This window comes from Oryx dammah, unplaced genomic scaffold (assembly GCF_014754425.2).
Source record: "Oryx dammah isolate SB20612 unplaced genomic scaffold, SCBI_Odam_1.1 HiC_scaffold_24, whole genome shotgun sequence".
Taxonomy (NCBI): Eukaryota; Metazoa; Chordata; class Mammalia; order Artiodactyla; family Bovidae; genus Oryx; species Oryx dammah.
Genome location: NW_024070208.1, coordinates 33,468,209 through 33,494,306, shown reverse-complemented (window position 1 = coordinate 33,494,306; position 26,098 = coordinate 33,468,209). Strand labels below are relative to the sequence as shown.

The 26,098-nt window shown below is 44.4% G+C and overlaps 1 protein-coding gene across 1 annotated transcript in view; it reads left to right on the top strand.

Annotated features, from left to right (window-relative positions):
* Nucleotides 1-26,098, top strand: part of LOC120882942 (phospholipid-transporting ATPase IB) — a 401,559-nt gene that overhangs the window by 197,452 nt on the left and 178,009 nt on the right. Inside the window, exons 25-26 of the mRNA XM_040266775.1 lie at nucleotides 6,616-6,799; nucleotides 10,683-10,793. Of these exons, the coding sequence (XP_040122709.1) occupies nucleotides 6,616-6,799; nucleotides 10,683-10,793 (295 nt within the window). The remainder of the gene's footprint in view (nucleotides 1-6,615; nucleotides 6,800-10,682; nucleotides 10,794-26,098) is intronic.

Sequence of the window (26,098 nt, the reverse complement as noted above, 5' to 3'; positions counted from 1 at the left end):
TATATTTACCTATTCAGTTTAGTTAGACACTCTGGGGATGAGTGTGCATGTGTAAACGAACTGAAGAGTTTGGGTGTTCGCTGTGACACTGATCTAGTCTCATGCCCCCGACACATCCTCTTGGTTGGGGTCCACTTTGGTCCCATATTTGGCTGCAAGGTGGGTGGAATCGTAGGTTGCATCAAGGCTCTTGTGGGCCGAGAACTCAGACCCGTCTTCGTGGAGCTGGGAGCCCCTCTGTGGGAGCAGAACCCCCACACACATCTCAAGAGTCTCAGCTGGAACTTGCTTCTCTCTCCCCCTGACCCCAGTCTGGTACCTGCAGTCAGGTGTCTGGTGAGTTCTCTCTTGGTCCTCGTTACAAGCTCAGCATCAAGGCGCTCTGCCCTGAGGCAGCGTGGTCCTGCCAGACAAGGTGGGCCCGGCAGGTGCTGGCGGCACCGACCCACTACCAGTCTGTAAACGGCAGGCTTGATTCTTTGGCAGTGGCACAAGAGGTTGCGAGAGGTGGTAACCCGATACATGTGGTTGTTGGTGAATTCATTTCCTCTGAAAGTACCAGGTGGAATCAAAGGTTGTGATTTGGGCTTCTCTGAACAGGCAAACAAATCCTCTTAATCTTGCACTTTCTCTAATCAAACTGCAAGATGAACGTTATTCACTTAGCATGCTAAGTGTGTCCTTGAACATGAAATGAAAACTGTTCATTATAATTAAGAAGAAGGAAATGGGGAACTGTGTTTGAAGTCCCAAAGAATCATTTAAAAAATGGATGATTCAGCAAATGTTCATTTATTACCTGTTATGTTTGGTGCTGTAAAGCAGGTCCCAGACACTGGATAGCTCAGAGCCTAGCTGTGGAGACAGAAGTGCATAGCTGACTGCATTTCAGATGAGGCTTTATCTGAGGAAGCACTATGATGATGGCCTCGATCAGCTCGAAGAATGAGTTACAGATACAGCTTTGCAGTAGACTTGGCTGATTGCTGTCAGTTCATTTCCTCTGGGGATGCACATGCCTTAAGGCCCACGTCCTCTCTTTACACAAACCCCCGTGGGTGTTCACTATACCAGGTGTGCCCACCAGCCCAGGACCTCCTGCCCCATGTGCTTGATGGCTGGCCATATCTCTCTTGATGGCAGGCCATAAAGTCCTCTGTCCAGGACTTTAGCAGGTGTCCAGAGCCATCAAGCATCATTTTCATGCTCTGTTTGGGGAGTGGTAGAATGCTTGTTTTTTTTTTTTTTTCCAGTAGCCTTTATTTTTAGAAGTTTTAGGCTCACAGGAAATGAAGGAAAGGTCTGGATATCCCCCTGTCCCCCTGCCCCACACATGCATGGTTTCCCCCACTATCAACATTTATCACCCACCAGCCACAGCTGACGGTAGGATTCACTCTTAGTGATGTACGTCCTATGGGTTTGGATGAATGTACCTCCTGGTTTACACATGTTTACTTGTGTGGTCATGAAAAGGGAAGCATATTATTTCCTGCTATTGAGACCAAGAATTAGTGGTTTTTATTAAATATGCATTGCATTGCATGTATGCTCAGTCATGTCTGACACTTTGCAACCCGATGGACTGTAACCCACTAGGCTCCTCTGTCCATGGGATTTTCCAGGCAAGAAGACTGAAATGGGTGGCCATTTCCTTCTCCAGTTTATTAAATATAAGCTTTAGCTTTGAGACGGGTCTGTGTTATTTAAAAGAAAAACCTTTGTTTAGTTCACTTCTATTCCCACCCAACAAATCCCACTCTCAAATTTTTTTTAAAAAGGGCAGGAGAAAGAGACATTGATTTGTGCACTAACCCTCTAGGCATGAGAACCTGTCCTGGCTACCACTATCCCCAGGTCTCTCAGCACTCTTGGCTGTTTGGATTAGGACTGGGGTGAAGGTCAGTGGTGAAATGGCTGCCTTCTTTTTGCAGAGTATGAACAGTTACAGCTTGCCCTGCTTGTTGATCATTAACCAGGTTGGGGCCTTTGTTCCAGGCACAGGTGATGGGCAGGTGTGATTAAGGTCATTCTCTTAAGCACCTCGGTCGTCATTCATTTTCAGCCTTACAGCAGCTCATGATGCCTGGTCCTGATGGAGCCGTCAGCTTGCTCTGAGACATCAAAACTCAAGCCCTTCTCAGCTTTCCTCCTGACTGTATTTCCTATACCCACCTGCCCTGGAGCTGAGGCCAGGCATGCTGTTTTGAAATAGTAGTGAAATTTACAGTGGGGAGTAGTTAATGTATGTTAGCTTCAAGGAAGCAGACACTCCTGAGAGGGTCTTGGGGGCCTTAATAAAGCATTTCAAGGAAGCAGAGTATCGAATTTATGCTTTTTGTGCTAAAAACATTAAGGTATTTAAATGTGTTATTCTAATCCCTCTTGCAGCCTGGGAACAGGAGGATCCTATATCTTTTATTTAAACCCCAGCTTTCCTCGTCTGCGCCTAGTATAGCAAGAAACAGACACTAACCAATCGACTTCAGTGAATATAAAACTCAGTGTCATTCACAACATACAACCTAGTAAAGTTTTTATAAAATGCAGTTGCTCAGATCTTAATTGATTTGACACCATTTGGTGTCAGTGTTGGGTTTTCAGAAGCCAGCCTCCTGTCTGAGCGCCTCTTGAGTTGCTCTGTGATAAAATTGTCATGAACACAAGTGCAGATGATAAATCCTGAACCCACAAGCTGGGTATCCTGATTTCAAAGGGAGCCCTTTCTCAGTTGCAGAGTAAGCTGATCTTCAGCCAGGGTGTCCTCCCTTTACCAAGAGCACTTCTGAAAGCCTGAGTTGCCCAGGCAGCATTTATTGCCCTGGTGCAGGATCAGGTTATAAAGGTTTTGTTCTCTTAATAAAGAAGATCAGGTTCCCTCTGACTCGCGCTGTGGGATGCCTGGTCTTTCCCCCCGGAGGCTGGGGAGCAAGATGGGCCATTAGGGAGCAGGTAGTCACTGAGGTCAGTGATAAATATTAATAGATGGCCTCATCTCCATATTAGGTGATAGCATCCTTCCTTTTAAAATTCCTGTTTATTGAGGAAACTTTCAGTATTTGTAATCAAGATGTAGAGGTCATATAAAGATGACCTCAGAGGACCAGAAAATCTGGTCTTGAAATTTTTCATCCTTAAACCTTGGGTAATGCACCCCAGTGAAAGTGCCCAGGTGAGTTTGTTTTTCAAGATCCAACACTAAACATAGGAGAATCTGTATTTTGTGCTGTGTGTGTGTGTGTGTACAGTTCTAAGATATTCAGGGACCCCTCCAGATTTTATATGATTATTAAATATTAAATATCAAATGAGGTGAATGAACCTTTTAAACAACGAGGATATTATCAGTAGAAAAGGTTGATGTATTGTTATAGCAGTCAGTTTATATAAGTATTTTTTAAAAGCCTCTCTAGTTCTTTTTTTGCTTCTGTCCTCTTCCCTTCAGGCTTTTGCCCCCTCCCTCCCCTTCCTCTCTCTTTTCCTCCTTTTTGGTAGAGTTTGAAGATAAGCTCAACTTCAGCTTTTGAGAGTTGAGTTCTTCTACCTGAAGCGTCTTTTCTGGAGTGTAGAATCATTTTTACTTACCATTTATGGAAAATGAATACTTAGACCATGTTGAAAATCATCTTTGTACTTGTAGGATGCTGCAGAAATGTTATACTTTCTGCAGTTTGAATTTAATATATGCCCACATATATGTGTTAAGTTCCTAAAGTGACTGTAGAATTGTCCCAGCAGGTTATAAAGCAAGATGACAGGGCTCCTGCCTGCTTTCCCCCCCACCCCCCGCATAGCCAGATTTGTCATATTGTGCCCAAAGCACACACTCAACCTCCGCTGACGTCAGAGGGAGACCACCTTATGGCTGAAACTGGCCAAATACAGGAAGTGTTATCAAAACATGTGCATTTCAACCGTACCAAAATAAGTAATGGTGCTGGCACACCTGGGTTCTTGGCTTCATTTCTTAGCAAACCCAGTCGCATGTTGGCCTGTGTGTCATAGCATTGGCTGGACAGCATCAGGGCTCATCGTTAATTCATGCAGCTGTTTGTCACCAGTAATGAGATTCTGCGTTTCATTCAGTCAGCAAGTTTAGTGCTTACTCTCCTAGCCCCTGTGTTGATCGTTCTTAGTGCAAAGGCACTGAAGTGTTGGAGGTTTCAATAGCATGTGATTTCAGACTGAAATCCTTGTGCAGAGAGCAAACACCCGGTGAAGTGCTTAAACAGACCTTGTTTGGAGGGCTTGCATCACCCGACATCCCGAGACTGTTGAGACTTGGTGAGCCAGTGTCTGCTCCATCCTCTAAGTGCTTGTTTAAAATGATACTCAGGGCCTCACCATCGGCTTATCATAGTCAAAGCACAGTGATGGACAGAGGCCTGGGGTTGGCGGGGAGGGGGAGTAGGAAGAGACCAGGCTCACGTGCTAGCCTCAGGAGAGCCCTACGAGAGGCCTAAGAGCGCTGGCAGCTATACGTCACTAGGAGCTGTCACAAAAAGCCTGTAGTAAGTCTATAATGTTTCCAGGAATGTTGGTAGGAAACAGAATCAAGACCCTTGGCTTGTTTAGTCAGGAAGCTTGTAAACAGCGTCCATTCCTGGACCACAGGCAGTGGGGGTAGGGGGTGCTTTTATCTACTTCTGAGGGTGTCAAGTTTAGATCTTACAGAGGCGTCTGGTCAATTTTTGAATGCTTTCATTCACCATGTTTCTAGGTCTGTTACTTATACAGAAATTAACGTATTTTTGTGTAGGTTGAAGAGTATTTCCCCCAGTTATTCATAGTATGGTTGCTGCTGCTGCTGCTGCTAAGTTGCTTCAGTCGTATCCGACTCTGTGAGACCCCATAGTTGGCAGCCCACCAGGCTCCCCCATCCCTGGGATTCTCCAGGCAAGAACACTGGAGTGGGTTGCCATTTCCTTCTCCAATGCATGAAAGTGAAAAGTGAAAGTGAAGTCGCTCAGTCATGTCCAACTCTTAATGACCCCATGGACTGCAGCCTACCAGGCTTCACCGTCCATGGGATTTTCCAGACAAGAGTACTGGAGTGGGGTGCCATTGCCTTCTCCCATAGTATGATTAGAGATGTAATTAATCTTAGAACCGTGACTGTGGTAGTTAGTCCCCATGAATTGAAAGTCCACTGTATGAATCATTGGATTAGCAGTGAGGCTGAGGTGAGGGCCAGGCAGGATGAGGCAGGAAGGGTGAAAGAGACAAACACACCCTGCAGAAAGGATGTGCTCAGTCACACTGAGTATATATTAATTAGGGTTCATAGAAGTAAATGCAATTTAGGGACTAGCACTTAAAAGTGCTGGTGGCCCCCCTTGGGGTCTCTCATCCTTCCTGCTCTTTTATGAGGTCAGAGAAGGAATAGTAACTTCAGTCCTATGGCATTTTGTAGAAAACCTCCCCTTTTATATTACCAATCAGATGTGGTTTTGAAATTTTTTAACTTCTATTTTATATTGGAGTGTAATTTACAATGTTGTGTTAGTTCCAAGTGTGCAATACAGAGTCAAACATGACTGACACAGCTTAGCACACATGTACCATATACTAGTCATTTTGAAAAGTAAAAGCGAAAGTGTTAGTCGCTCAGTCGTGTCCACTCTTTGTGACCCCATGAACTGTAGCCTACCAGGCTCCTCTGTCCATGGAATTCTCTAGGCAAGAATACTGGAATGAGTAGCCATTCTCTTCTCCAGGGGATCTTCCCAACCCAGGGATCAAACCCGGGTCTCCTGCATTCCACGCAGACTCTTTACCATCTGAGCCACCATGTTTTATTATCTGGTTTTATACTCTGAACAAACACTTCATCATAACTGATGGTGCTGTGTTTTGGACCCCATAGATTTATACTGCTCTTTCCCCCAGGTGGGCTATGGAAAAGAGCCCACTGTCTTTGACTTTCTGTGGAAATAGCCCCTCTCAGGTACTGGTTGCACACTATCTCCTTTGGCGCTGGGCTTCTACAAGTTCGGCCTCTGTGGACCTTCTGTCCTGGGATTGCCCGTCTTCAGCCCTTCTGCCTTGGCTGCCCTTCAAACGCTGCCTCCATCTCCAGGGTGGAGATGGAGACCTCTTTCTTCTTTCCTCTCACACTAGTCCTCTTTTCTGCACTTCTCAAGCTCTGCCAATTTTTCATTCCCTTTTCTGAAAGCAGGTTTTGTAGAAAATTCCCTTGCCCGCCCTAAGTTACATATGATAGACGGCAAAGCAAAATGAATCTGTGCTAGTTTTCTGATTTATTGGGAAGACCTATCCCAAGACCTCTGTGAGCATCTTGGCTGCCTTTATCATCCAGGAGGGCAGGCATGCCCCAGAGGAGTTTGCACGTATGGTTCCCGCCCAGCAGTGTGATTACTGAGGGGCTGTGTTTTGAGTTAGCTGGAGTTGTGTATTTCATTTGTGAAGCTGGCACATACTTGAAAGCCACAAGCTACTGTTTTCTGAAAGCTTCTTTGCACATGAGCCTAAAACCGTCTGTATGGGATTTGGAAATTATCCAGTAACTGCACTTTTAATGCAGCGAAATGTAGATTACAGCTGTTTCCTCTGGAAGGACCCGTAGAGTCCTAACTCGTCTCTCTCCTCCTCCAGGGTGTCTCCTCTGCAGAAGTCGGAGATAGTGGATGTGGTGAAGAAGCGGGTGAAAGCCATCACCCTGGCCATCGGGGATGGTGCCAATGATGTAGGCATGATCCAGACGGCCCATGTGGGTGTAGGCATCAGTGGGAATGAGGGCATGCAGGCCACCAACAACTCGGATTATGCCATCGCTCAGGTGAGCCACGTGGTTGACCAGCCGTCATATGTAGTTGACAGAGTCTGCTGGGCATGAAGGTCAGCTGGCACTTGACCTTCAGTCCAATCCTTCAGCTGCCCCTTTGGAGGTGGCATAGAGGAGAACCCACTGGTGTAGCTGGGTTTCTCTCTTGGCTTCATCTTGTGTAATTACGAGGCCTTGTCCTGTGGTTTGGGTTTCTTTTTCAGCTGTGAGAAGGGCCAGGCTTTCTGTCATCCAGCTGAGAGGTCATTTCCAACAGGTGGATCTCTGATTTTATGATAATAATCTCTTCCCCTAAACCCTGCAACTGCTGAGTGTTCTCGTCCAGCATCCTCTGTGCCCAAAGATGCCTGTGCTTGTAGTACCTGTTCTCTGTATCCCCCTCCTGGCATCTCCCCTCTTCTGGAAGATGCTGGAACTCTCTCTCACGTGGCATGTAAGGTCGGGGGAATCAGTGATTGACAGACACCACCCTCTTGGTTGTGCCATGGGGGGGCACAGGCCACTGCTGTCAGGTGAGCAGTCAGGAGTGGGGACCCCAGGCTTGGGCAGCAGCTCCCCCCCACCCCTCACCGTGGTCAGCAGCACAAAGCTTTTGGCAGTTCGATTCAGCAGAGGCTCCTGACATACTTTGTAGTTCCTGTCCTAGCAGTCGGAGACCGAACGGAATGTCCAGTTCTCAGTGACAGCCCCAAAGTGAAGGGAAACGGCCAAGCTCCTGGCCCCCTGGGATTTGCATCTAGACCACTTTTGCTCCCTGACCATCCGGGAAATCTAGGTGTCTCAGAGAACACAGGCCATTTCCTCCTGTCTCCGATCACAGTGTGCTGGGATTAAATGCCTGCTTGTTGGCTCAAGTCCCCTCGTGTTCCTCCATGTTCAGTCTTTGGGAGAATGCATTAACCTTATCACATGAGCACGAGTAATCATGGCCTTTTCCTCCTTGATGCTGAAATCTGGGGCTGCATGTTAAGTGTGGAAGAACTTGTTGCAAGCCCAGGGATGCAGACTGGCCTTCTGCATTTTTAAGGCCCCACTTCTCGGAGGTGGGGCTCTGCTTAGATGCCATCTCAAATCCCCACCGCCCGCCACCCGCCAGCTAGTGGTTTTGCAAACACAGAGAACAGCAGGATCCTTATAAGTCCAAAAAGTGCACAAAATCAACCTTGTTCCTTTTGTCGATTTCAAATGAATCCTCAAGATGATGACTCACGTAGGTAGGAGAAGGAATTCCGACTTTATAGGTGGGAAAACTGGGCTTCCTTTATAAGCAGTGACCTACCGCGGGGTCCCAGCCCCCAGGGTCAGAGAACAGCGGACCTGCACACGACCTTGGGGAACTAGCCCCACACACCTGCCTGGTTCCTTTCCAGAGTCGACTGCCCCAAGGCCTGTGGGACTCACGCTTCCTGCAGGCTGTCGGCACCTGGAGATGTTATGTACCCCAGCATTATTAAATACTTGAGTTATAGCATCATATGGCTGGCAGGGGTCTTCAGAGGTTTCCTAGGAGCTCCAGGCAAATATTTGTCCGTCTTTTTCTTGCAAATGTCAAGGGAAGGGAGATTCTATGACCTGCTTTATTGAAACCGGACTAATAGAACGTGGGATCTGGAGCGGTTGGTCTCTTCAAATTAAAGGCAAATCAAAATGACAAGCAAATCAAAATGAAAGGGCAGATGCAGAGGAGAGCAGGGCTTTGTGATTCTGTTTGGGGCTTTTCTTGTCCATCCAGCCTACATCACCTATGCTGGAGGGGCTGATGGACAGCCCCAAAGACTGAACACGGAGGAACACCAGGGGTCTCTAGCCAACAAGCATCCCTGCATGTCCCCCCCACCCCCGTCCGCCATCCTGTTCAGGTGTAGACAGAGATCCCATTATTTCAGGTCTGCGTTCTGCTTACTGCATACCCCCCTCACCAGGATGTTTCCTCTGCCATAATTGCTAGGTAGGACATGCCACAACTGACTGAGTTCCTTTGGTTGAAGTTAATAAAGTGATAAACGTCTTTGGTCAAAGTTCATGGCTTAGCACTTGATCTGTTTATTTTAACGTGGATGAGCACGTTTTTGATTGGATTCTTGAGAATGTGCCCTGGAAAGTTATATCCAGAAGGAAAAAAAGGTTAGCTCAAAGACTTGTCCTCGGGAAAATGATGAAGTCGGCAAAGCCCTGGTTCTGTTTCTCCCCAGCTGACCTGTGCTGTGTCCATGGGGTGGCCACAGGCTGCCAGCTGGCCCGTCGGGGCCTTACTGTGCAGGGCCAGCCCGTGTCATGCTTTGTCTCCAGCCCTCCGCTGCCTGTTCTCCTTGGAGAGAGTCATTTCTGCCCCCTGCCTCCTTAATGTTTTTTGAGCAACCTCATGAAAACAGCATTTTGATTTAGGATTTTGTTTTGTTTTGTTTTGTTTTCTGAAAAGAAATCACTGTAGCACTAAGCCAGGGCCTTCTGGATGGTTCCAACAGATGTTCTCTGTACTCATGGAAGGTTGAACGCCAGAGGGTCCAGGTCAAACACAAGCTTCCTCTTTATTTGTTTAGCCATTCCCCTTGGAATCCTTGATGACCCTGTATGGGAAGCTTTATTTCTCCACATGTACCCACTCCTGCCACTCCAGAGTCTCATTCAGCTTTTGGAGCCACACAGAGACAAGCCATCTGCAGAAACTTGCCCAGATGTGGTTCATGTGGCTTGAGCTCCTGTCCTTAGTGTTAACACCAGATATTATGTGGCCTCCTCTCGAAAAAGTGTTTAAAAAATACTATATCTTTGGCCAGTTTTCCTTTTCTGTAGATGGTTAAATGTAATTTCAAAAGCAACCTAAAGTTAATAGGAAGTTGATTACGGCAGAACTCCTAGTGTCTGTGCATGGTCCTCTCTCTTGGGAGAGTGACGGATTTGAGTTTGTGGGCTGCCCTGCGACTCAGAACAGGAGATAAGGTTTTAGTTCAAGGCAACCAAGGAGGACTCAGTGCCAGGAGAGGCTAACTGAATACATAGGAACCGTGACGTGAAGCAGGATCACCCCTAACAATGCATACCACCAGAACACGCCCAGACTACAACCCCCAAAACAGCCCATCTCCCTCCCTCCAGCTCCTTGTTCACACTTTTGGAGGCTTTTGTGAAATAGGACCCAGAAGGCAAAGCCAGGCTAAGGGGAGGCTGAGGAGATAGGATTGGAGTGGTGTCCAAAGACCCCCTGCCCTGAGGAGGATTTGAGTATTTTATTGGAATATTGTTGAATATTTCAGACTGCGAGAGCTAAGCCATTACATCACTCTCAACTTGGTGTCAGCTGCATGTTGATGTTTTATTTGGATGGATGACTATATCACATTTTATCAAGAGGGGCTCTTGTTGGAGGCCAGAAAAGGGGAAAGGAGATGGGTCTAGAAGTGGAGGGCAGAGCGTGTGTCTCTCTGTGTGTGGAGTGTCATTGTCTTTCACCTGCAGGCTGACAGTGGAAATAGGAATAGGTAGTGTCTATATGTGCATCCCTCTTCTTAAAAGGATACAGGTACATGACAGTCCCTGTCCCTTACTCCTGTTGTCATTACAAAATTGGTGATGGAACAGAAGCTTCTGATTGCATTGCTCTTTTCTTCCAATTCTGGTTGGTCACCTCCTTTTAATAATTAATATCCTAAAAGCATTAGGGTAAATAGAATTTCACAAGACAGCCTAGCTGTGTAACTGGGGAAAATCATATCTCTGTAGCTTAAAGAGGAGACCTTAGTCCTTCTCACCTGGCCCGAAAGCTCTGCCTCTAAATTGAGTGGTGTTCTTGGTCACCTGCAGAATCCGGGTTCCTCCACTCCCTTGCCCATCTTCTCCTCTGAAGGACATTCCAGACCCTCTTTCTTTCCTTTTTCAGTTTTCCTACTTGGAGAAGCTCCTGCTGGTTCACGGCGCCTGGAGCTACAACCGGGTGACCAAGTGCATCTTGTACTGTTTCTACAAGAACGTGGTGCTCTACATCATTGAGGTGAGCAGGGCTGGCCCCTTCCTTCAGGAGGAGGGTCCTTATCAGAGGGACATTAGTGACTTCAAGGAAGGGTTTTGTTCGAAACTTAAAAGATACTCCCATGACATGTGGAAACCTATGACATCCACTCAGCCTCTTTGAAGCTGGGGACACCTTCCAGATCTAGTTTTGTTGGACCAAAAGTCAGACGTCCATGGCTTCCTTCTCCACAGCATGTTCCCTTCTCTCTCTCCCTGGTGGACAGACGGACAGGGCAAGGCCCTCTCCTCTGCATGTCCCTCCTGCTGTCACTCACACCCTCCCCGACCCCTCAATGGCCAGAGCCTGGCAGCAGACATTGGCACCTGGCGTGGTGGGTGCTGAGACGTTCCTAGGCAACCTAGTCTGGTTTTTCTTCACTGAATGGAAGGGTTTCTTGCTGGATGTCTTGAGGACTCTGCAGGCTTCCTGAGCTTTTGGTTCTTGCTTCTGGGACATGTGGATGCTGCCTCTTTAGCCGGGAGGATGTGGGATTGAGTGGGGAGGAAGCCAGGAACATAATTAAAAATGTCTCAATGAACGCATTGAGTCGCCAGCCTGTTTTTCAAGACGCAGATTCGGCTGTAAGTGAAATACACACGCTGGTTGGAGAGACCAGCGGGGCGGGGCTGCTAGCCCAGGGCCAAGTGGAAAGGACACTTCAAGTTCCGCTCTGATGGGAGCACCAGCCACCTCGTTCCTCCTCTTTTGGAGCAGCTCTACTGTAAAGGTGTGGCCGTCACGACTAAGAGATTTCCAGACGTGTTTAGGAAAGAGGCAACAGGCAGTCACTCTGGGGAAATAGGGAAGCAGTGGTCATTGTGTGTGGTGCGGGTTATTTTGTGTCTGGTTTCTCCACTCGGCAGAAATAATAACCAAGGCATAGATCCACTGTTTCTGATGTGGTCCCTGAAAAGGCTCAGCTCAGATCGTGGGACACGGGGTTTGCTAGTGGAACTGCGGTTAACTGTTTCTTGACCAAATCATCTGCTCCTTCCTGTTGAAGAGTCAGCTCAGACCTAGAGGTTTGCATCCCTCCCTCTGTAGCCAGTTTGGAGAAGGCACCCCACTCTAGTACTCTCACCTGGAAAATCCCATGGATGGAGGAGCCTGGTAGGCTGCAGTCCATGGGGTCGCTAAGAGTCGGACATGACTGAGGGACTTCACTTTCACTTTCTGTAGCCAAACTCCTACCAAGTAATTTCCCCAAGTTGCACAGGTTGTTCACTGCACAAGGCTGCCCAGCCAAAGCGGCTGAAACATAGGAAAACCTAGAAGAAGGGATATGTTTTTCTTACCCCCACAAAGGGCAGCCCGCTTGCCTCTTCTGCTCATCTGGTGCTGCCGTGTTCAACCCCACCCTCTCTGAGTAAGAGCTTTCAGATGTTACCCATCTTAGATGCTGTGGTTTCTGTCTTCTTTCTGTCCGCATTCTTACAGTTCCCTTTTGGTGCTTAAAGATGTTTGCCAGCCCCCTCCCCACAGCCTTTTCTGCATCTGTAACAGGAGTCACTCCTAAGTGTCACTCGGGGTCACAGATAATTGGGGCTGTGGTCTGGGGCGAGGAGCACTGAGGCCCTGGTGTCAGCAAGTTCCCACATGTCAGTGTGTCTCATGTGCACGTTCGTCTCCTGAAGCTGCTGGCTTCAGAAGCTTGCGCAATAATCTGGTTTTCCTCATGATCAGCACATTACAGATAGTCTAGACTTCTTATCAGAACTGTCCCCATGAAGCCCCAACCCTGGAGCTTTCCAGAGCTTCCTTGGAGGCCCTTCTTAGTCATTGACACCTACTATCTTGGCTTTTTCCTTTAAAAAAAAAAAAAAGCTTCCAGTGAGCTGACTCTGAGACGAGTACAATTTCAGTCTGTCTGAAAAATTCTTTTTGGCACACTTTCAACTCCGAACATGCCAGGCAAGTTCTTACATTAATATTGGCTATTGTGGCTGAGCAGGGGTTAAACAGTCTTGCATAATCAGGCTTTTAAAACATTATATATAAAATACAATGTCTCCACTGCTCTATGCCCAATTTTCTCCTTGGTATGGCTGGGAGAATCTTCATTTTAAAATAGGAAACTAAATCCTTCCTGAGCCCAGACAGAGCACTGACTCAGACTGCGTCTGCCATTGCTACATAACTTTCATGGCATCAGTGGGTGTGCTTCAAGCATAATTCAAACATAGGAAAGTACTACGTGCATGCTGTTTTAGTGTATTTTGAGCTGAAAGATCAAAGATGGTTATAATATGATTTGTTCATTTGCAATCAAAAGTTTTGCATTCTAAAGGTTACCTTGTAGTTAATTACTTATGGGAGAATAAATTAAATATATTGTATATTTTTCTTAAATGGTTTTGTTGTAACTCAAGAAGAAACTCTTTGCAATAGCCAGGACATTCTCATCTCAGATGCCCTGTGATACATGTAACTGTCACTTAAAAATACAAACTTGAAATAATTTGCCAACTAAAAAAGGTATCAATACAAAGCTACCATGCATATACATACACGTATTAGCCATTAGTAGGAGAATCATTCGTTGCTATTGTTTAGTTGCAAAGTCATACCCAATTCTTTGTGATCCCATGGACTGCAACCCACCAGGCTCCTCTGTCCATTGGATTTTTCAGGCAAGAATACTGGAGTGGGTTGCCATTTCCTCCTCCAGGGGATCTTCCCAACCCAAGGATCAAACCCATGTCTCCTGCATTGCAGGTGGATTCTTTACCACTGAGCCACCAGGGAAGCTACCAAGAAGGTTCATTAAATGACTTGAATTACCAATAAAGGTGTTAGACACAGGAACCCTTGACAAGTTTGAAGAGAGAAGTTGAATTCATTCATTCATTTATTGCCAACAATTTGGAGCACCCATGCTCCAAATTCTGTGCCAGGCAGTGGACTGCTCAGATGTGTGTTTCAGAAAGCCCATCCTGCCTGCATTAGAGATGCTTGAATGGGCAGACATCACTGTTTTAAAGTATAATTAATACACCGTAAGATATACCATTTCTTGGTGTACAGTTCCATGAATTAAAACGGGATTTTTATCATTAGAAACTAATAGGCAGTTTTCTGTCTGCCTCTCACAGATGATGACAAACAAAAATGTCACAGAGAGTCCTGTGGATGGACGATGATAATGGTTGCAAAGCAGTGTGAATGTATATGGTGGCGCAATGGTAAAGAACCTGCCTGCCAATGCAGGAGACGAGATGTGGGTTCAATCCCTGGGTTGGGAAGATCCCCTGGAGGAGTAAATGGCAACCCACTCCAGTGCTCTTGCCTGGAGAATCCCATGGACAGAGGAGCCTGGAGAGCTACAGTCCATGGGGTCGTAAAGAGTCGGACACGCACGACTGAGCACACGTGTGTGAATGTATGTACTGATGTCCCTGAACTACACACTTGGAAATGGTTAAGATGGTAAACTTTATGTGAATTTTGCCACAATTTTTTGCTAAAATGTTAAAGAATGTCACAAGCATTTGGCTGCTTTAGTCACATTGAGGGGAAACCAAAAAAATGCACATCAGCTTATTGAAGGCTTGAAAGACAAACTTTACAGGTTAGTTTTGTACTAAAACTAAGCAGATGCTGAGTTTAATGGCTGTGACCAGATGGACCATACTTCTCAGAAGGAGAAACCTTGTCATGGGGCTGACTTGGGAGAGGGGTGGCTTCACAGGCTGGCCAAGCAGGTGGGATCCCTATCAGCCAGTTGGAGGCGAGTGTGCTTTGAATTAGCAGAAGCAAGGAAGGCATGGGTGGCCACCAGAGTGGCCAGAGTTGGGGCCTGGAAGCCAGACAGGAGCTTTGTTGCTCTTGGAGGCTGGGATTCGGTTTTCATTCTGGAATAGGCATGTTCCACAGTTAAAGCAGCTCCAGAAAATGTGTCTGTCAATGTGGCAGGCAGATGGTAAGCTGAGACCTTTAACGTACTTCTGTAGTTTTAACCTGGGGCATGAATCCTGGCCATCATGAAGGTGAGCAGCTGGTGGTTCCTAATAGAGAGAATAACCATGACACATAGGTATCGAAGTGAAAAAAAAATGGGAATTTTTATACCACTTAGAGTGAGTGCCTACTTATTTTTGGCACCATATATAAGAAATTTTAATGTTTTCTTGGGGTCGTTAAATTGGTATCGGATACAGGCCAGGAAATGGGATGCATATCAGCCTGGTGGTCTGGAAGTATTACTACCTAATAAGAAATAGAGATTTAAACTATTGCATTTTGGGGTTGTGGTAAAGAACCCTCCTGCAAACGCAAGTAGATGTAAGACACACAGGTTTGATCGCTGGGTTGGGAAGATCCCTTGGAGGAGGGCACGGCAACCCACTCCAGTAATCTTGCCTGAAGAATCCTGTGGACAAAGGAGCCCGACAGTCTACAGTTCACGGGGTCACAAAGAGTTGGACACGACTGAATTGACTTAGTATGCACACACGGGATCCACATGAACAAGACAGAGCCCTGGCTCTTGGAGTCAAGTGAGGGGACACAAAGATCACCCACCACTCAGACGTCTTCCAGGAAGATGCTTGCAATGAGATCTGTCAGAAGGCGTGCTTCACATCCAGGAAGGGTGGCAGCCTCCAAGTTCTAGGACGAAACAAGTCAACACCTGAAGGATGAGGAAAGGCTGGAGGGGAAGTTTAGACCCATGTACCAGGGGGAGCCCACACCTGCTGTTCCCATCCCATTCCCTGTTTATTCCAGCTCTGTAGAGAAATAATACAAGTAAACAAGAGGGAAAAAGTACATTTTGTTGGGATTTTATGTTTCAGTGGGAAGGCGGCTGCAGAACTAGTTAGACGTGGGCACAGGACCAGCCTCTCAAAGCCTAGTTGGTCGCTGCTGGTCCTTAGAGCTGGGAGTGTGTTAGCAGAAGGCGAGGGGAGGAGAAAGGGAGTGGAGCAGTCACCAAGCCAGAGAAGTCTTAGCAGTCCGGAGGGATCCCCCCACCAGATACCCGAGCACTTTGAACTTTATAAAAATAGACTCTTACTGCTTTTTACAGGTGACAATATATGCTTTTTTAATGATGTTTTCGCAGCTGCTTTACCTAAGAGGATCGTTACAAAGATTCAGCGTTCTGGAAGAAAAAAGTATTCAGCCATGGCTGTTATAAAAATTGAGTTTCTAACTCCATAAAATGTTTAAGCCTCCCTGGAATTAAAAAAAAAAAAAAAAAGAGGTGCAAGTCCAAAAACAAAAAAAGACTTCGAGAGCTCTACGGTATGCGTTACTCCAGGTGACCATGTTTCCCCACCACCTGGTACTTGGGCCAAGAAAGAAAAAAAAAAAACACCCAAACCCAGCAAAGTGTCCAGCTCATCACGTCTGGTCTGCATTAAAGCTCACAGTTTCCAACTCGCTTCCCTTCCTGAAGGCCTCCTGCTTCCAGAGACAGCTCCACACAGGACAGTACTGGGTGCTTCTCTATCCACCACATCGGTGGGGACATCCAGGCACAATGAGTGAACAGCACCCGATAAACACACACTCAACTGAATGGGTTTCAGTAGAGGCCAGCCTCTAGGAAACTATCAGACTTTTTGGTTTTCTTTTTCATTTGTTTTTGTTTTTAGGATAGAAGAGAAGGTTTGCACCTTGTACTGTGTGTCTTGCCTTTTAGGAAATGCCTTTCTGGTCTAACCTTAAATCTTTCCTGGTGGAATTTTCACATGGAGAAATATCCCCTCCAAGTATTAGACAGTTAATTCATTTTACAGTGTGTTTAATCTCATCTTTTGAGAGTGAAGTATAATTTTGATTGCATTCTTTACACACTTTACGGGCTTCCCAGGTGACTCAGTAGTAAACAATCCACCCGTCAATGCAGGAGACAAGACATGGGTTTGATCCCTAGGTTGGGAAGATCTCTTAAGAAGGAAATGACAAACCACTCCAGTATTCTTGCCATGGGCAGAGAAGTCTGGCAGGTACAGTCCATGGGGTCACAAAGAATCGGACATGACTGAGCACATGAGCACACACACTTTCCTACTCAAACTAACTATTTCAGCTGAAACTCTCAAATAGACTTTTCGCTCTCAGGAAGTTGATTTTACCAGTTAGGTTTTTCATCTACTGTTTTTTCTTGCCATTTTCCTCTGTTTGATTTTCTCTCCTGAAATGCATTTTCTCCTCTCCTTTCTTCTGCCAGTAGAGACTAGGTTTCCTAAAACTGTTGAAACCAGGTTTCCTTTCATTTTTTTAATATAAATTTATTCATTTTAATTGGAGGCTAATTACTTTACAATATTGTATTGGTTTTGCCATACATCAACATGAATCTGCCACGGGTGTACACATATTCCCCATCCTGAATCCCCCTCCCTCCTCCCTCCCCATACCATCCCTCTGGGTCATCCCTGTGCACCAGCCCCGAGCATCCTGTATCCTGCATTGAACCTGGACTGGTGATTCATTTCACATATGATATTATACGTTTCAATGCCATTCTCCCAAATCATCCCACCCTCGCCCTCTCCCACAGAGTCCAAAAGACTGTTCTATACATCTGTGTCTCTTTTGCTGTCTCGCATACAGGGTTATTGTTACCATCTTTCTAAATTCCATATATATGCATTAGTATACTGTATTGGTATTTTTCTTTCTGGCTTACTTCATTCTGTATAATAGGCTCCAGTTTCATCCACCTCATTAGAACTGATTCAAATGTATTCTTTTTAATGGCTGAGTAATACTCCATTGTGTATATGCACCACAGCTTTCTTATCCATTTGTCTGCTCATGGACATCTAGGTTGCTTCCATGTCCTGGCTATTATAAACAATGCTGCGATGAACACTGGGGTACACGTGTCTCTTTCAATTCTGGTTTCCTCAGTGTGTATACCCAGCAGTGGGATTGCTGGGTCATATGGCAGTTCTGTTTCCAGTTTTTAAAGGAATATCTACACTGTTCTTCATAGTGGCTGTTCAGTTCAGTTCAGTTCAGTTGCTCAGTCCTGTCCAACTCTTTGCGACCCCAGGAATCGCAGCATGCCAGACCTCCCTGTCCATCACCAACTCCCAGAGTTCACTCAGATTCATGTCCATCAAGTCAGTGATGCCATCCAGCCATCTCATCCTCGGTTGTCCCCTTCTCCTCCTGCCCCCAATCCCTCCCAGCATCAGAGTCTTTTCCAATGAGTCAACTCTTCGCATGAGGTGGCCAAAGTACTGGAGTTTCAGCTTTAGCATCATTCCTTCCAAAGAAATCCCAGGGCTGATCTCCTTCAGAATGGACTGGTTGGATCTCCTTGCAGTCCAAGGGAGTCTCAAGAGTCCTCTCCAACACCACAGTACAAAAGCATTAGTTCTTCAGTGCTCAGCCTTCTTCACAGTCCAACTCTCACATCCATACATGACCACAGGAAAACCATAGCCTTGACTAGACAGACCTTAGTCAGCAAAGTAATGTCTCTGTACTAGTCTACATTCCCACCAACAGTGTAAGAGGGTTCCCTTTTCTCCACACCCTCTCCAGCATTTATTGCTTGTATACTTTTGGATAGCAGCCATTCTGATTGGCATGAAATGGTACCTCATTGTGGTTTTGATTTGCATTTCTCTGATAATGAGTGACGTTGAGCATCTTTTCATGTGTTTGTTAGCCATCTGTATGTCTTCTTTGGAAAAATGTCTGTTTAGTTCTTTGGCCCATTTTTTGATTGGGTCATTTATTTTTCTGGAATTGAGCTGCAGGAGTTGCTTTTATATTTTTGAGATTAATCCTTTGTCAGTTGCTTCATTTGCTATTATTTTCTCCCATTCTGAAGGCTGTCTTTTCACCTTGCTTATAGTTTCCTTTGTTGTGCAGAAGCTTTTAATTTTAATTAGGTCCCATTCATTTATTTTTGCTTTTATTTCCAATATTCTGGGAGGTGGGCCATAGAGGATCCTGCTGTGAAGTATGTCGGAGAGTGTTTTGCCTATGTTTTCCTCTAGGAGTTTTATAGTTTCTGGTCTCACATTTAGATCTTTAATCCATTTTAAGTTTATTCTTGTGTATGGTGTTAGAAAGTGTTCTAGTTTCATTCTTTTACAAGTGGTTGACCAGTTTTCCCAGCACCACTTGTTAAAGAGATTATCTTTTCACCATTGTATATTCTTGACTCCTTTGTCAAAGATAAGGTGTCCATAGGTGCGTGGATTTATCTCTGGGCTTTCTATTTTCTTCCATTGATCTATATTTCTGTCTTTGTGCCAGTACCATACTGTCTTGATGACTGTGGCTTTGTAGTAGAGCCTGAAGTCAGGCAGGTTGATTCCTCCAGTTCCATTCTTCTTTCTCAAGATTGCTTTGGCTATTCAAGGTTTTATGTATTTCCATACAAATTGTGAAATTATTTGTTCTAGCTCTGTGAAAAATACCATTTGTAGCTGATAGGGATTGCATTGAATCTATAGATTGCTTTGGGTAGTATACTCATTTTCACTATATTGATTCTTCTGATCCATGAACACAGTATATTTCTCCATCTATTAGTGTCCTCTTTGATTTCTTTCACCATTATTTTATAGTTTTCTATAAAGAGGTCTTTAGTTTCTTTAGGTAGATATATTCCTAAGTATTCTATTATTTTCGTTGCAATGGTAAATGGAATTGTCTCCTTAATTTCTTTTTCTATTTTTCTCATTATTAGTGTCTAGGAATGCAAGGGATTTCTGAGTGTTGATTTTATATCCTGCAACTTTACTATATTCATTAATTAGCTCTAGTAATTTTCTGGTGGAGTCTTTAGGGTTTTCTACGTAGAGTATCATCTCATCTGCAAACAGTGAGAGTTTTACTTCTTCTTTTCCAATTTGGATTCCTTTTATTTCTTTTTCTGCTCTGATTGCTGTGGCCAAAATTTCCAAAACTATGTTGAATAGTAGTGGTGAAAGTGGTTTCCTTTCATTTTTACAGTTAATTTTGAGATAATGTCTCAGCACAAATACATTGTGATTCCTACCTGTCTGTGTTCATCTCTGTACACTGGGGGACACTGGGCTGAGCAGGTGTGGTGGAAGGTCCAAGATCAAGAATGGAGGATTCAGGACTACCCTAGTGGTCTGGTGGTTAAGACTTTGTGCTTTTACTGCAGGGGACATGGGTTCAGTCCTTAGCTGGGGATGAAGATCCCACATGCCACACAGAACAGCCAAAAACTAAGTTTTAAAGAAGTTTTCTAAAAAATGGAGAATTTGATTATAGACCCAGAAGATACAAAGTGACAACAGAAGGCACCTTCTGTAGATGACAAAGTCAGCAGCAGCAAGGGGGCAGTAACAGTAACAGAGTGTATTGACTGATGATGTGTGACTCCAATGGCAGAAAAATCTTTTCCATTATAGGTTACAAGATATTGAACATAGTTTCCTATGCTATATAGTAGGTCCTTGTTGTTTACTTTATATGTAGCAGTATGTGTTTGTTAATCCCAAACTCCTAATTTATCCATCCCCTTTCCACTTTCATAACCATAAATTTTTTTGCATCTGTGAGTCTATTTCTGTTTTGTAAATAAGTTTGTATTATTTTTTTAAGATTACATGTAGAAGTGATAGTGTATGATATTTGTCTTTCTCCTGACTTCACCTAGTATGATAATCCCTAGGTCCATCCATGTTGCTGCAAATGGTATTATTGCGTTCTTTTTTATGGCTAATAATTTCATTCTTGGTGTGTGTGTGCATGTTTATATATATCAGATATTCTTTATCCATAAATGTTTAACTTGCTTCCATGGCTTGACTATCTTGAATGGTGCTGCTGTGAACATTGGGGTGCATGTATCTTTTTGAATTAGAGTTTTCAACTTTTTTGGATATGTGCCCAGGAGTGAGACTGCAGGGTCATATGGTAGCATGGCTAATAGTTTTTAAATATCTTTTATAGGCAAGTAAAATGTAGTTACTTATGGTAATGCAATTCATTTTTCTGTTTCTTGTACTTGAGAGTTTTCTGGCTTTGACTTTTAGTTGAAATCATTCCTATTAATAAGCACCACTTTAGAAACTCATCTTCCCTCCAGTAAAGGCCTGTACCCTTAAGTGGTAGTTAATCTCTGCTGCATTCTCAAAGCTCATTTGAGCCCCTGTATTGGTTTTCCAACAGGTGCCTTTTCCTTCTTATTTTCAAGGTCCTGGCAGACCCAGTAGACTGTTAGCTCAAGAGTAATGTATATATTTTCTTGCTTGATCTTTCAAACGGAAACAAAGTAGATTAGTACAATCAGATGCTGCCAGTACCTCCAAAGCATGCCATTAAAAGAATATTGATTAAATATTGGCCTCTTTTATCTGGGGATCACTGGATTAAGTTTATCATTGCTCCTTAACTAAGCTGCCTGTTGTTCTGATAATCTGTTGTGGGACACTTGTCAATTTGAAAATTGCTTTTTCACAACATGGGCTATTAATTAGAAGCTGTTACCTCATTAGCTTCACCTAATTAGTTTCCCTTATTCCTTTGAAAGTATTTATTAGTAAGGTATGCCATTCTCCTATTTCATAAGGTGTAATTTACATGCACGAAATTAATACTTTTTAGCATACAGTTCTGTGAATCTTAACAAATGCATTGCCACTCTTAGATATAGAACAGTGTCATCATTACCCAAACCTCCCCCAGCTCCCTTTGTATCAGCTTCTACCCCCACACCCAGTCCCTGGAAATGACTGGTCTGGTTTCTGATGCTATAGTTTTGCCTTTCTTAGAATTTCATAGGCATGTAACTGCATAGTGTGTGGTCATGCTGGCTTCTCCTTGCAGCATAATGCATTTGGGATTCATCCACGTTGTTGAGACTGTCAGTAGTTTATTCTTTTTTATTGCTGGGTAGTATTCCTTTATGGACTTCACTGGTAACTCAGCTAGTAAAGAATCCACCTGCAATGCTGGAAACCTGGATTCAGTCCCTGGGTTGGGAAGATCCCCTGGAGGAGGGCATGGCAACCCACTCCAGTATTCTTGCCTGGAGAATCCCATGGACAGAGGAGCCTGGTGGCCTACAGTCTATGGGGTCACAAAGAGTTGGACACAACTGAGTGACTAAACACAGCACAGTATTCCTTTATAGGAATAGAATTTCCCGTGGTTGGGGAGTTCTGGAAACCCAATCCCAGGGGGCTGAGAACCAGGGACCAGGAAGTCAATGAACTCCAGATAATATCATCGTTTAAGGAAGGGCTGGAGTCAAGTTTGACTAGGATGACACTGGGATGACATCTTGATTTCATAATAAATCAAGATGGTGGTAGTGGACGGGTGAGTCAGCCTGGTGAATGTTGTCTGCTTAACCCCTCCAGGAAGAGAAAGACCAGCGGCCCACAGACTTGTCTGCTAGAGCCACACTTCCATCGACTGTCTGGCTGGTGACCATTAGCCCAGGGTACCACCGCCATGGCAGCATTGGCCATGGCCAGAGGCTCCACTGAGGGGCTTTGCCTCCAGCTTGTGCAGACTAAGCCCCAGACCACTCCCAGCCTCAGTGTCCTTCTCTGTAAAATGACGATAAGAAAGCACATGCATCAGAAAGTTGGCGAGGATTAAGTGAAATCATGGAAAGCCTTTAGCCAGCCACATAGCAGCCCTCACATCACATCAGCCTTTAGCATCCCTATAAGTTATTTCATATCTGATACCTTTATAGCTACAGTGTCCACCGACTTGAGATGCTTCTCGTCCCTGCTTCTCCCCAGAATAGGAATCTAGTTTTCTAGTCCCTCTCCCCCACAACAGGAAGCCTTCTGGGGAGGAGGCATGGCTTCCCTCATTGCCTCTGTAGATGCTCTGCCCTAAGTGTGGCTCTGATTATATAATCCTAAACCCTGCAACTGTGGATAATCACTGTTGAGCAAAACAACCAGGACCAATCTGCTAGATTAACTGGAAGTTTGCTTGCTTCCCATCTGTGCGTTGCTAATAATTGAGGTGCTGATACATTGTTTTCCAGTATCGTGGGCCCCTGTCCATAACTGAGAAAGAGTTCTCACATTATTTGCGGTCTCATCTTCTTCCCTGACCCAGAGTGACCCCTGCAAATTTTATCAAGTAGCCTAGACCCCCTCAGTGCTCACACACTCTGCCCGAGTTACATCAGGAGCATTTAAGTGAAACATTAAAACTGCATCCTCTCCCCAGTCCACTCTGCTGGACTTTGCTGGATGGAATCCATGTGAGAGGGCTTCTCCCCCAGAGTGAGATTTGCCGGTTTCTTTCAAAGCCAGGCCATCTCATGTGGACTGAAGGTCACTCTCCAGTCTGTAAAGGATCAGGATGCCTGTCTGCTTTAGAAGCCAAAATAATCCTATTTCTGGGTGCCTGCTGATCGCCTGAAAACACACCATCCTCTTTGTTCATGTACAAACTGGGTGGGAATTGTGCTGTCAAAAAGGTAATGTCAGCACTTTCAGGTAGGTAAAGTGCTGTGTTGATCTTGGGCACTTTCCACGTGTAGTTTTAAAGCATCCAGAAGTTCTGCCAGTTACACCTGCAAAAAGGTGCTTTGAAATTCACCTGCTTTGGGCTCTCTACCATAAGAGCAGGTGACAGTGAGATACTGGTCACCAGTATGTGTTGGTATGAAAATAAAAAGTAAGTTTTCCTGGGTTCTTATTGCTATTCTTGCTGCTGAGCATATTTTAAATCTTTAAAAGTCAGGTGCATTTGGAATAGCCTGACTTTTTTTGGTGGGGGAGGAGACTTGCCAGAGAAACCAAAAGGCAGTGCTATAAAGCATTCCTGTGCTATTTGATGGGTCATAGTAAAGGCCATGGGGGTCCATTCTTATAATAGTATCGTTAGCTGATGTAAAACATTTGAGTTAGTGCATTTGACTTAGTGATTCTTTCTGGAAACATTAAAAGCTCCTACTAAGTATTCTCAGTATCTTGTTACTTTATCCTCAAATGTATCTGAAAAGGCTGATAGAAGACTCACTATAGGAAAGTTATACAGCAGCTGTGGGTTTTTCCTCCTACCTGAATCACACCAAGCAGATGGCCCTTGTTTTAACACAGGTCTCCTGGTCACATCTTTCTCGTAGTTCCTCCCAGAATAAGCACTGCCACAGATGCACAAGAGCCATGTATATACAAATACACTCGGAGCTTGCTTTTCCTTCCTGTTTCTCTTTGGGTGGTCTGATAGGAATCTGTCTGTGATGGAAATTCCCTGTGACTCCTGCCACAGGAACCCTCACTGGATGTGTCTTCCTGCATCCCTCCTCTTATCGGCTACTTCCTATAATGACAGCCAGCACGCTGGTTACCCTGCTTCAGGCCCAAGTCTGTGCGGAGAGGAGTCATGAGTGATGATCTGCTGCTTCTCTTTTCTATCCTGTTTCTGTGGCATCTGCCACAATGTGTAATCCCCCTGGTGGTATCAGCCCATATCAAATAATGCTAATCAGTGGTTTCTAAACATTAAGCACAAATGGAAAAAAAGAACCTTCAATTCTATTTAAAACAATTAAGTCTTTTATTATTGCTGATTAAGTTGGTAGAAGGAATTCTGAAGAATAGAATTAAAATGATATTTAAAATCAAATTTTTCTGCCTATAATGTGTTACAGAAATATTTGTCTTAAACATTAACCATAAGGATATATTCAATATCCTGTGATGAACTGTAATGGAAAAGAATATCAAAAAAGAATGTGTGTGTATATATATATATATATGAAGCACTTTGCTTATAACAGAAATTAATACATTAAAAATCAACTATACTTAAAAAGGATATATTAAAATTGAATGTAAGTGTCCTAAGGTAGACTAAGAAAAGTACTACTATAAAAGGCAATGTGAATAAACAGGAAGACCTTCCCACTCTTGGATATGAAGAAATATGCACACACACACACACACACAGACGTTCAGATACATACATACATATTCATATATATCTATGTATAATATATGACAATTCGAGGGGCTTTCCTCAGAGCTCAGCTGGTAAAGAATCCGCCTGCAGTGCAGGAGACCTGGATTTGATCCCTGGGTTGAGAAGATCCCCTGGAGAAGGGAAAGGCCAGTATTCTGGCCTAGAGAATTCCACGGACTGTATAGTCCATGGGGTCACAAAGAGTTGGACACGACTGAGCGACTTTCAAATGACAAAGTTTCAAAATGATTATTTGCTCAGATGAGGAAATGCTGAAGATCATAAGAAAATATAAATAAGAGGAAAGAGCCTGGAAATTTTGAAAATAAGGGTGTTAAGAAGGATTTGTCATGCCAGATGTTAAACATAGTATAAAAATATAGCAATAAAAGCCACTGGGACTGTGCATGGACAGAGCAATAAAACTGAATGGAGAAAACACACACAGATCTGAACTCCAGCAGGATCTTTGAGTCATGATGAAACTGGCATTTGAAATGAATGGGTCCAAGATCTTGACATAAATGCTAATGGGCAACAGGGAACCACTTGGAAAAACTATTTCAGTGGATTGGTAATTCTTCACTGTTGTCACCAAAGTTAATTCCAAATGGATTTGAGGTTGGTTGGCTGATTGGTTTAAAAAACCATTCCATGCTGTGGAAAGACAATGTAGTCATGTGGTTCTAAGCTGTAAAACCCCATCCAAAGTGAAGAATATAAACCTGCCTCTGTCTCTACTCTCTCCGCATCATTGCCCCCTGCCCTCTGAAGGGGTCCCTCATACATCTTTCTGGCATTTGTTTATGGATACTGGATTATATGATTATTCACCATCATGTGTGTGTGTACGTGCGTGCTCAGTCGTGTCTGACTCTTTGTGATCCCTATGGCCTATAGCCTGCCAAGTTCCTTTTTCTAGGGATTTTCCATGCAAGAATATTAGAGCAGGTTGCTGTTTCCTCTTCCAGGACATCTTCCCAACCCAGGGATTGAACCCATGTCTCTTGTGTTTCCTACATTAGCAGGCAGTTTGTTTACCAGTGTGCCACCTGGGAAATTCACCATTAGGCCTTCTTTTTTTTACACAGAAGGCTGCATTCTACTGACCTCTTCTGCATCCACTTTTGTGACATAGTATATCCCAAGAATCTCTCCACATAAACTGGAGGGCCTCCTCAATCTTCTTCAATAGCAGAGTGTTCAGTTAGGTAAATAGCTTATTTAACCAGTCCCCTTTTGATGGGCACTTGGGTTTTTTCCAACTTCAACATTTTCCTTTAATAAATTATGCTGCAGTGTTGGATAAATTCCCAGAAGTGGGACTTCCATGTCAAAGGGTAAATGCATTAATAATTTTGATAAACACTGTCATTTTCCCTTTTAAAAAAAAT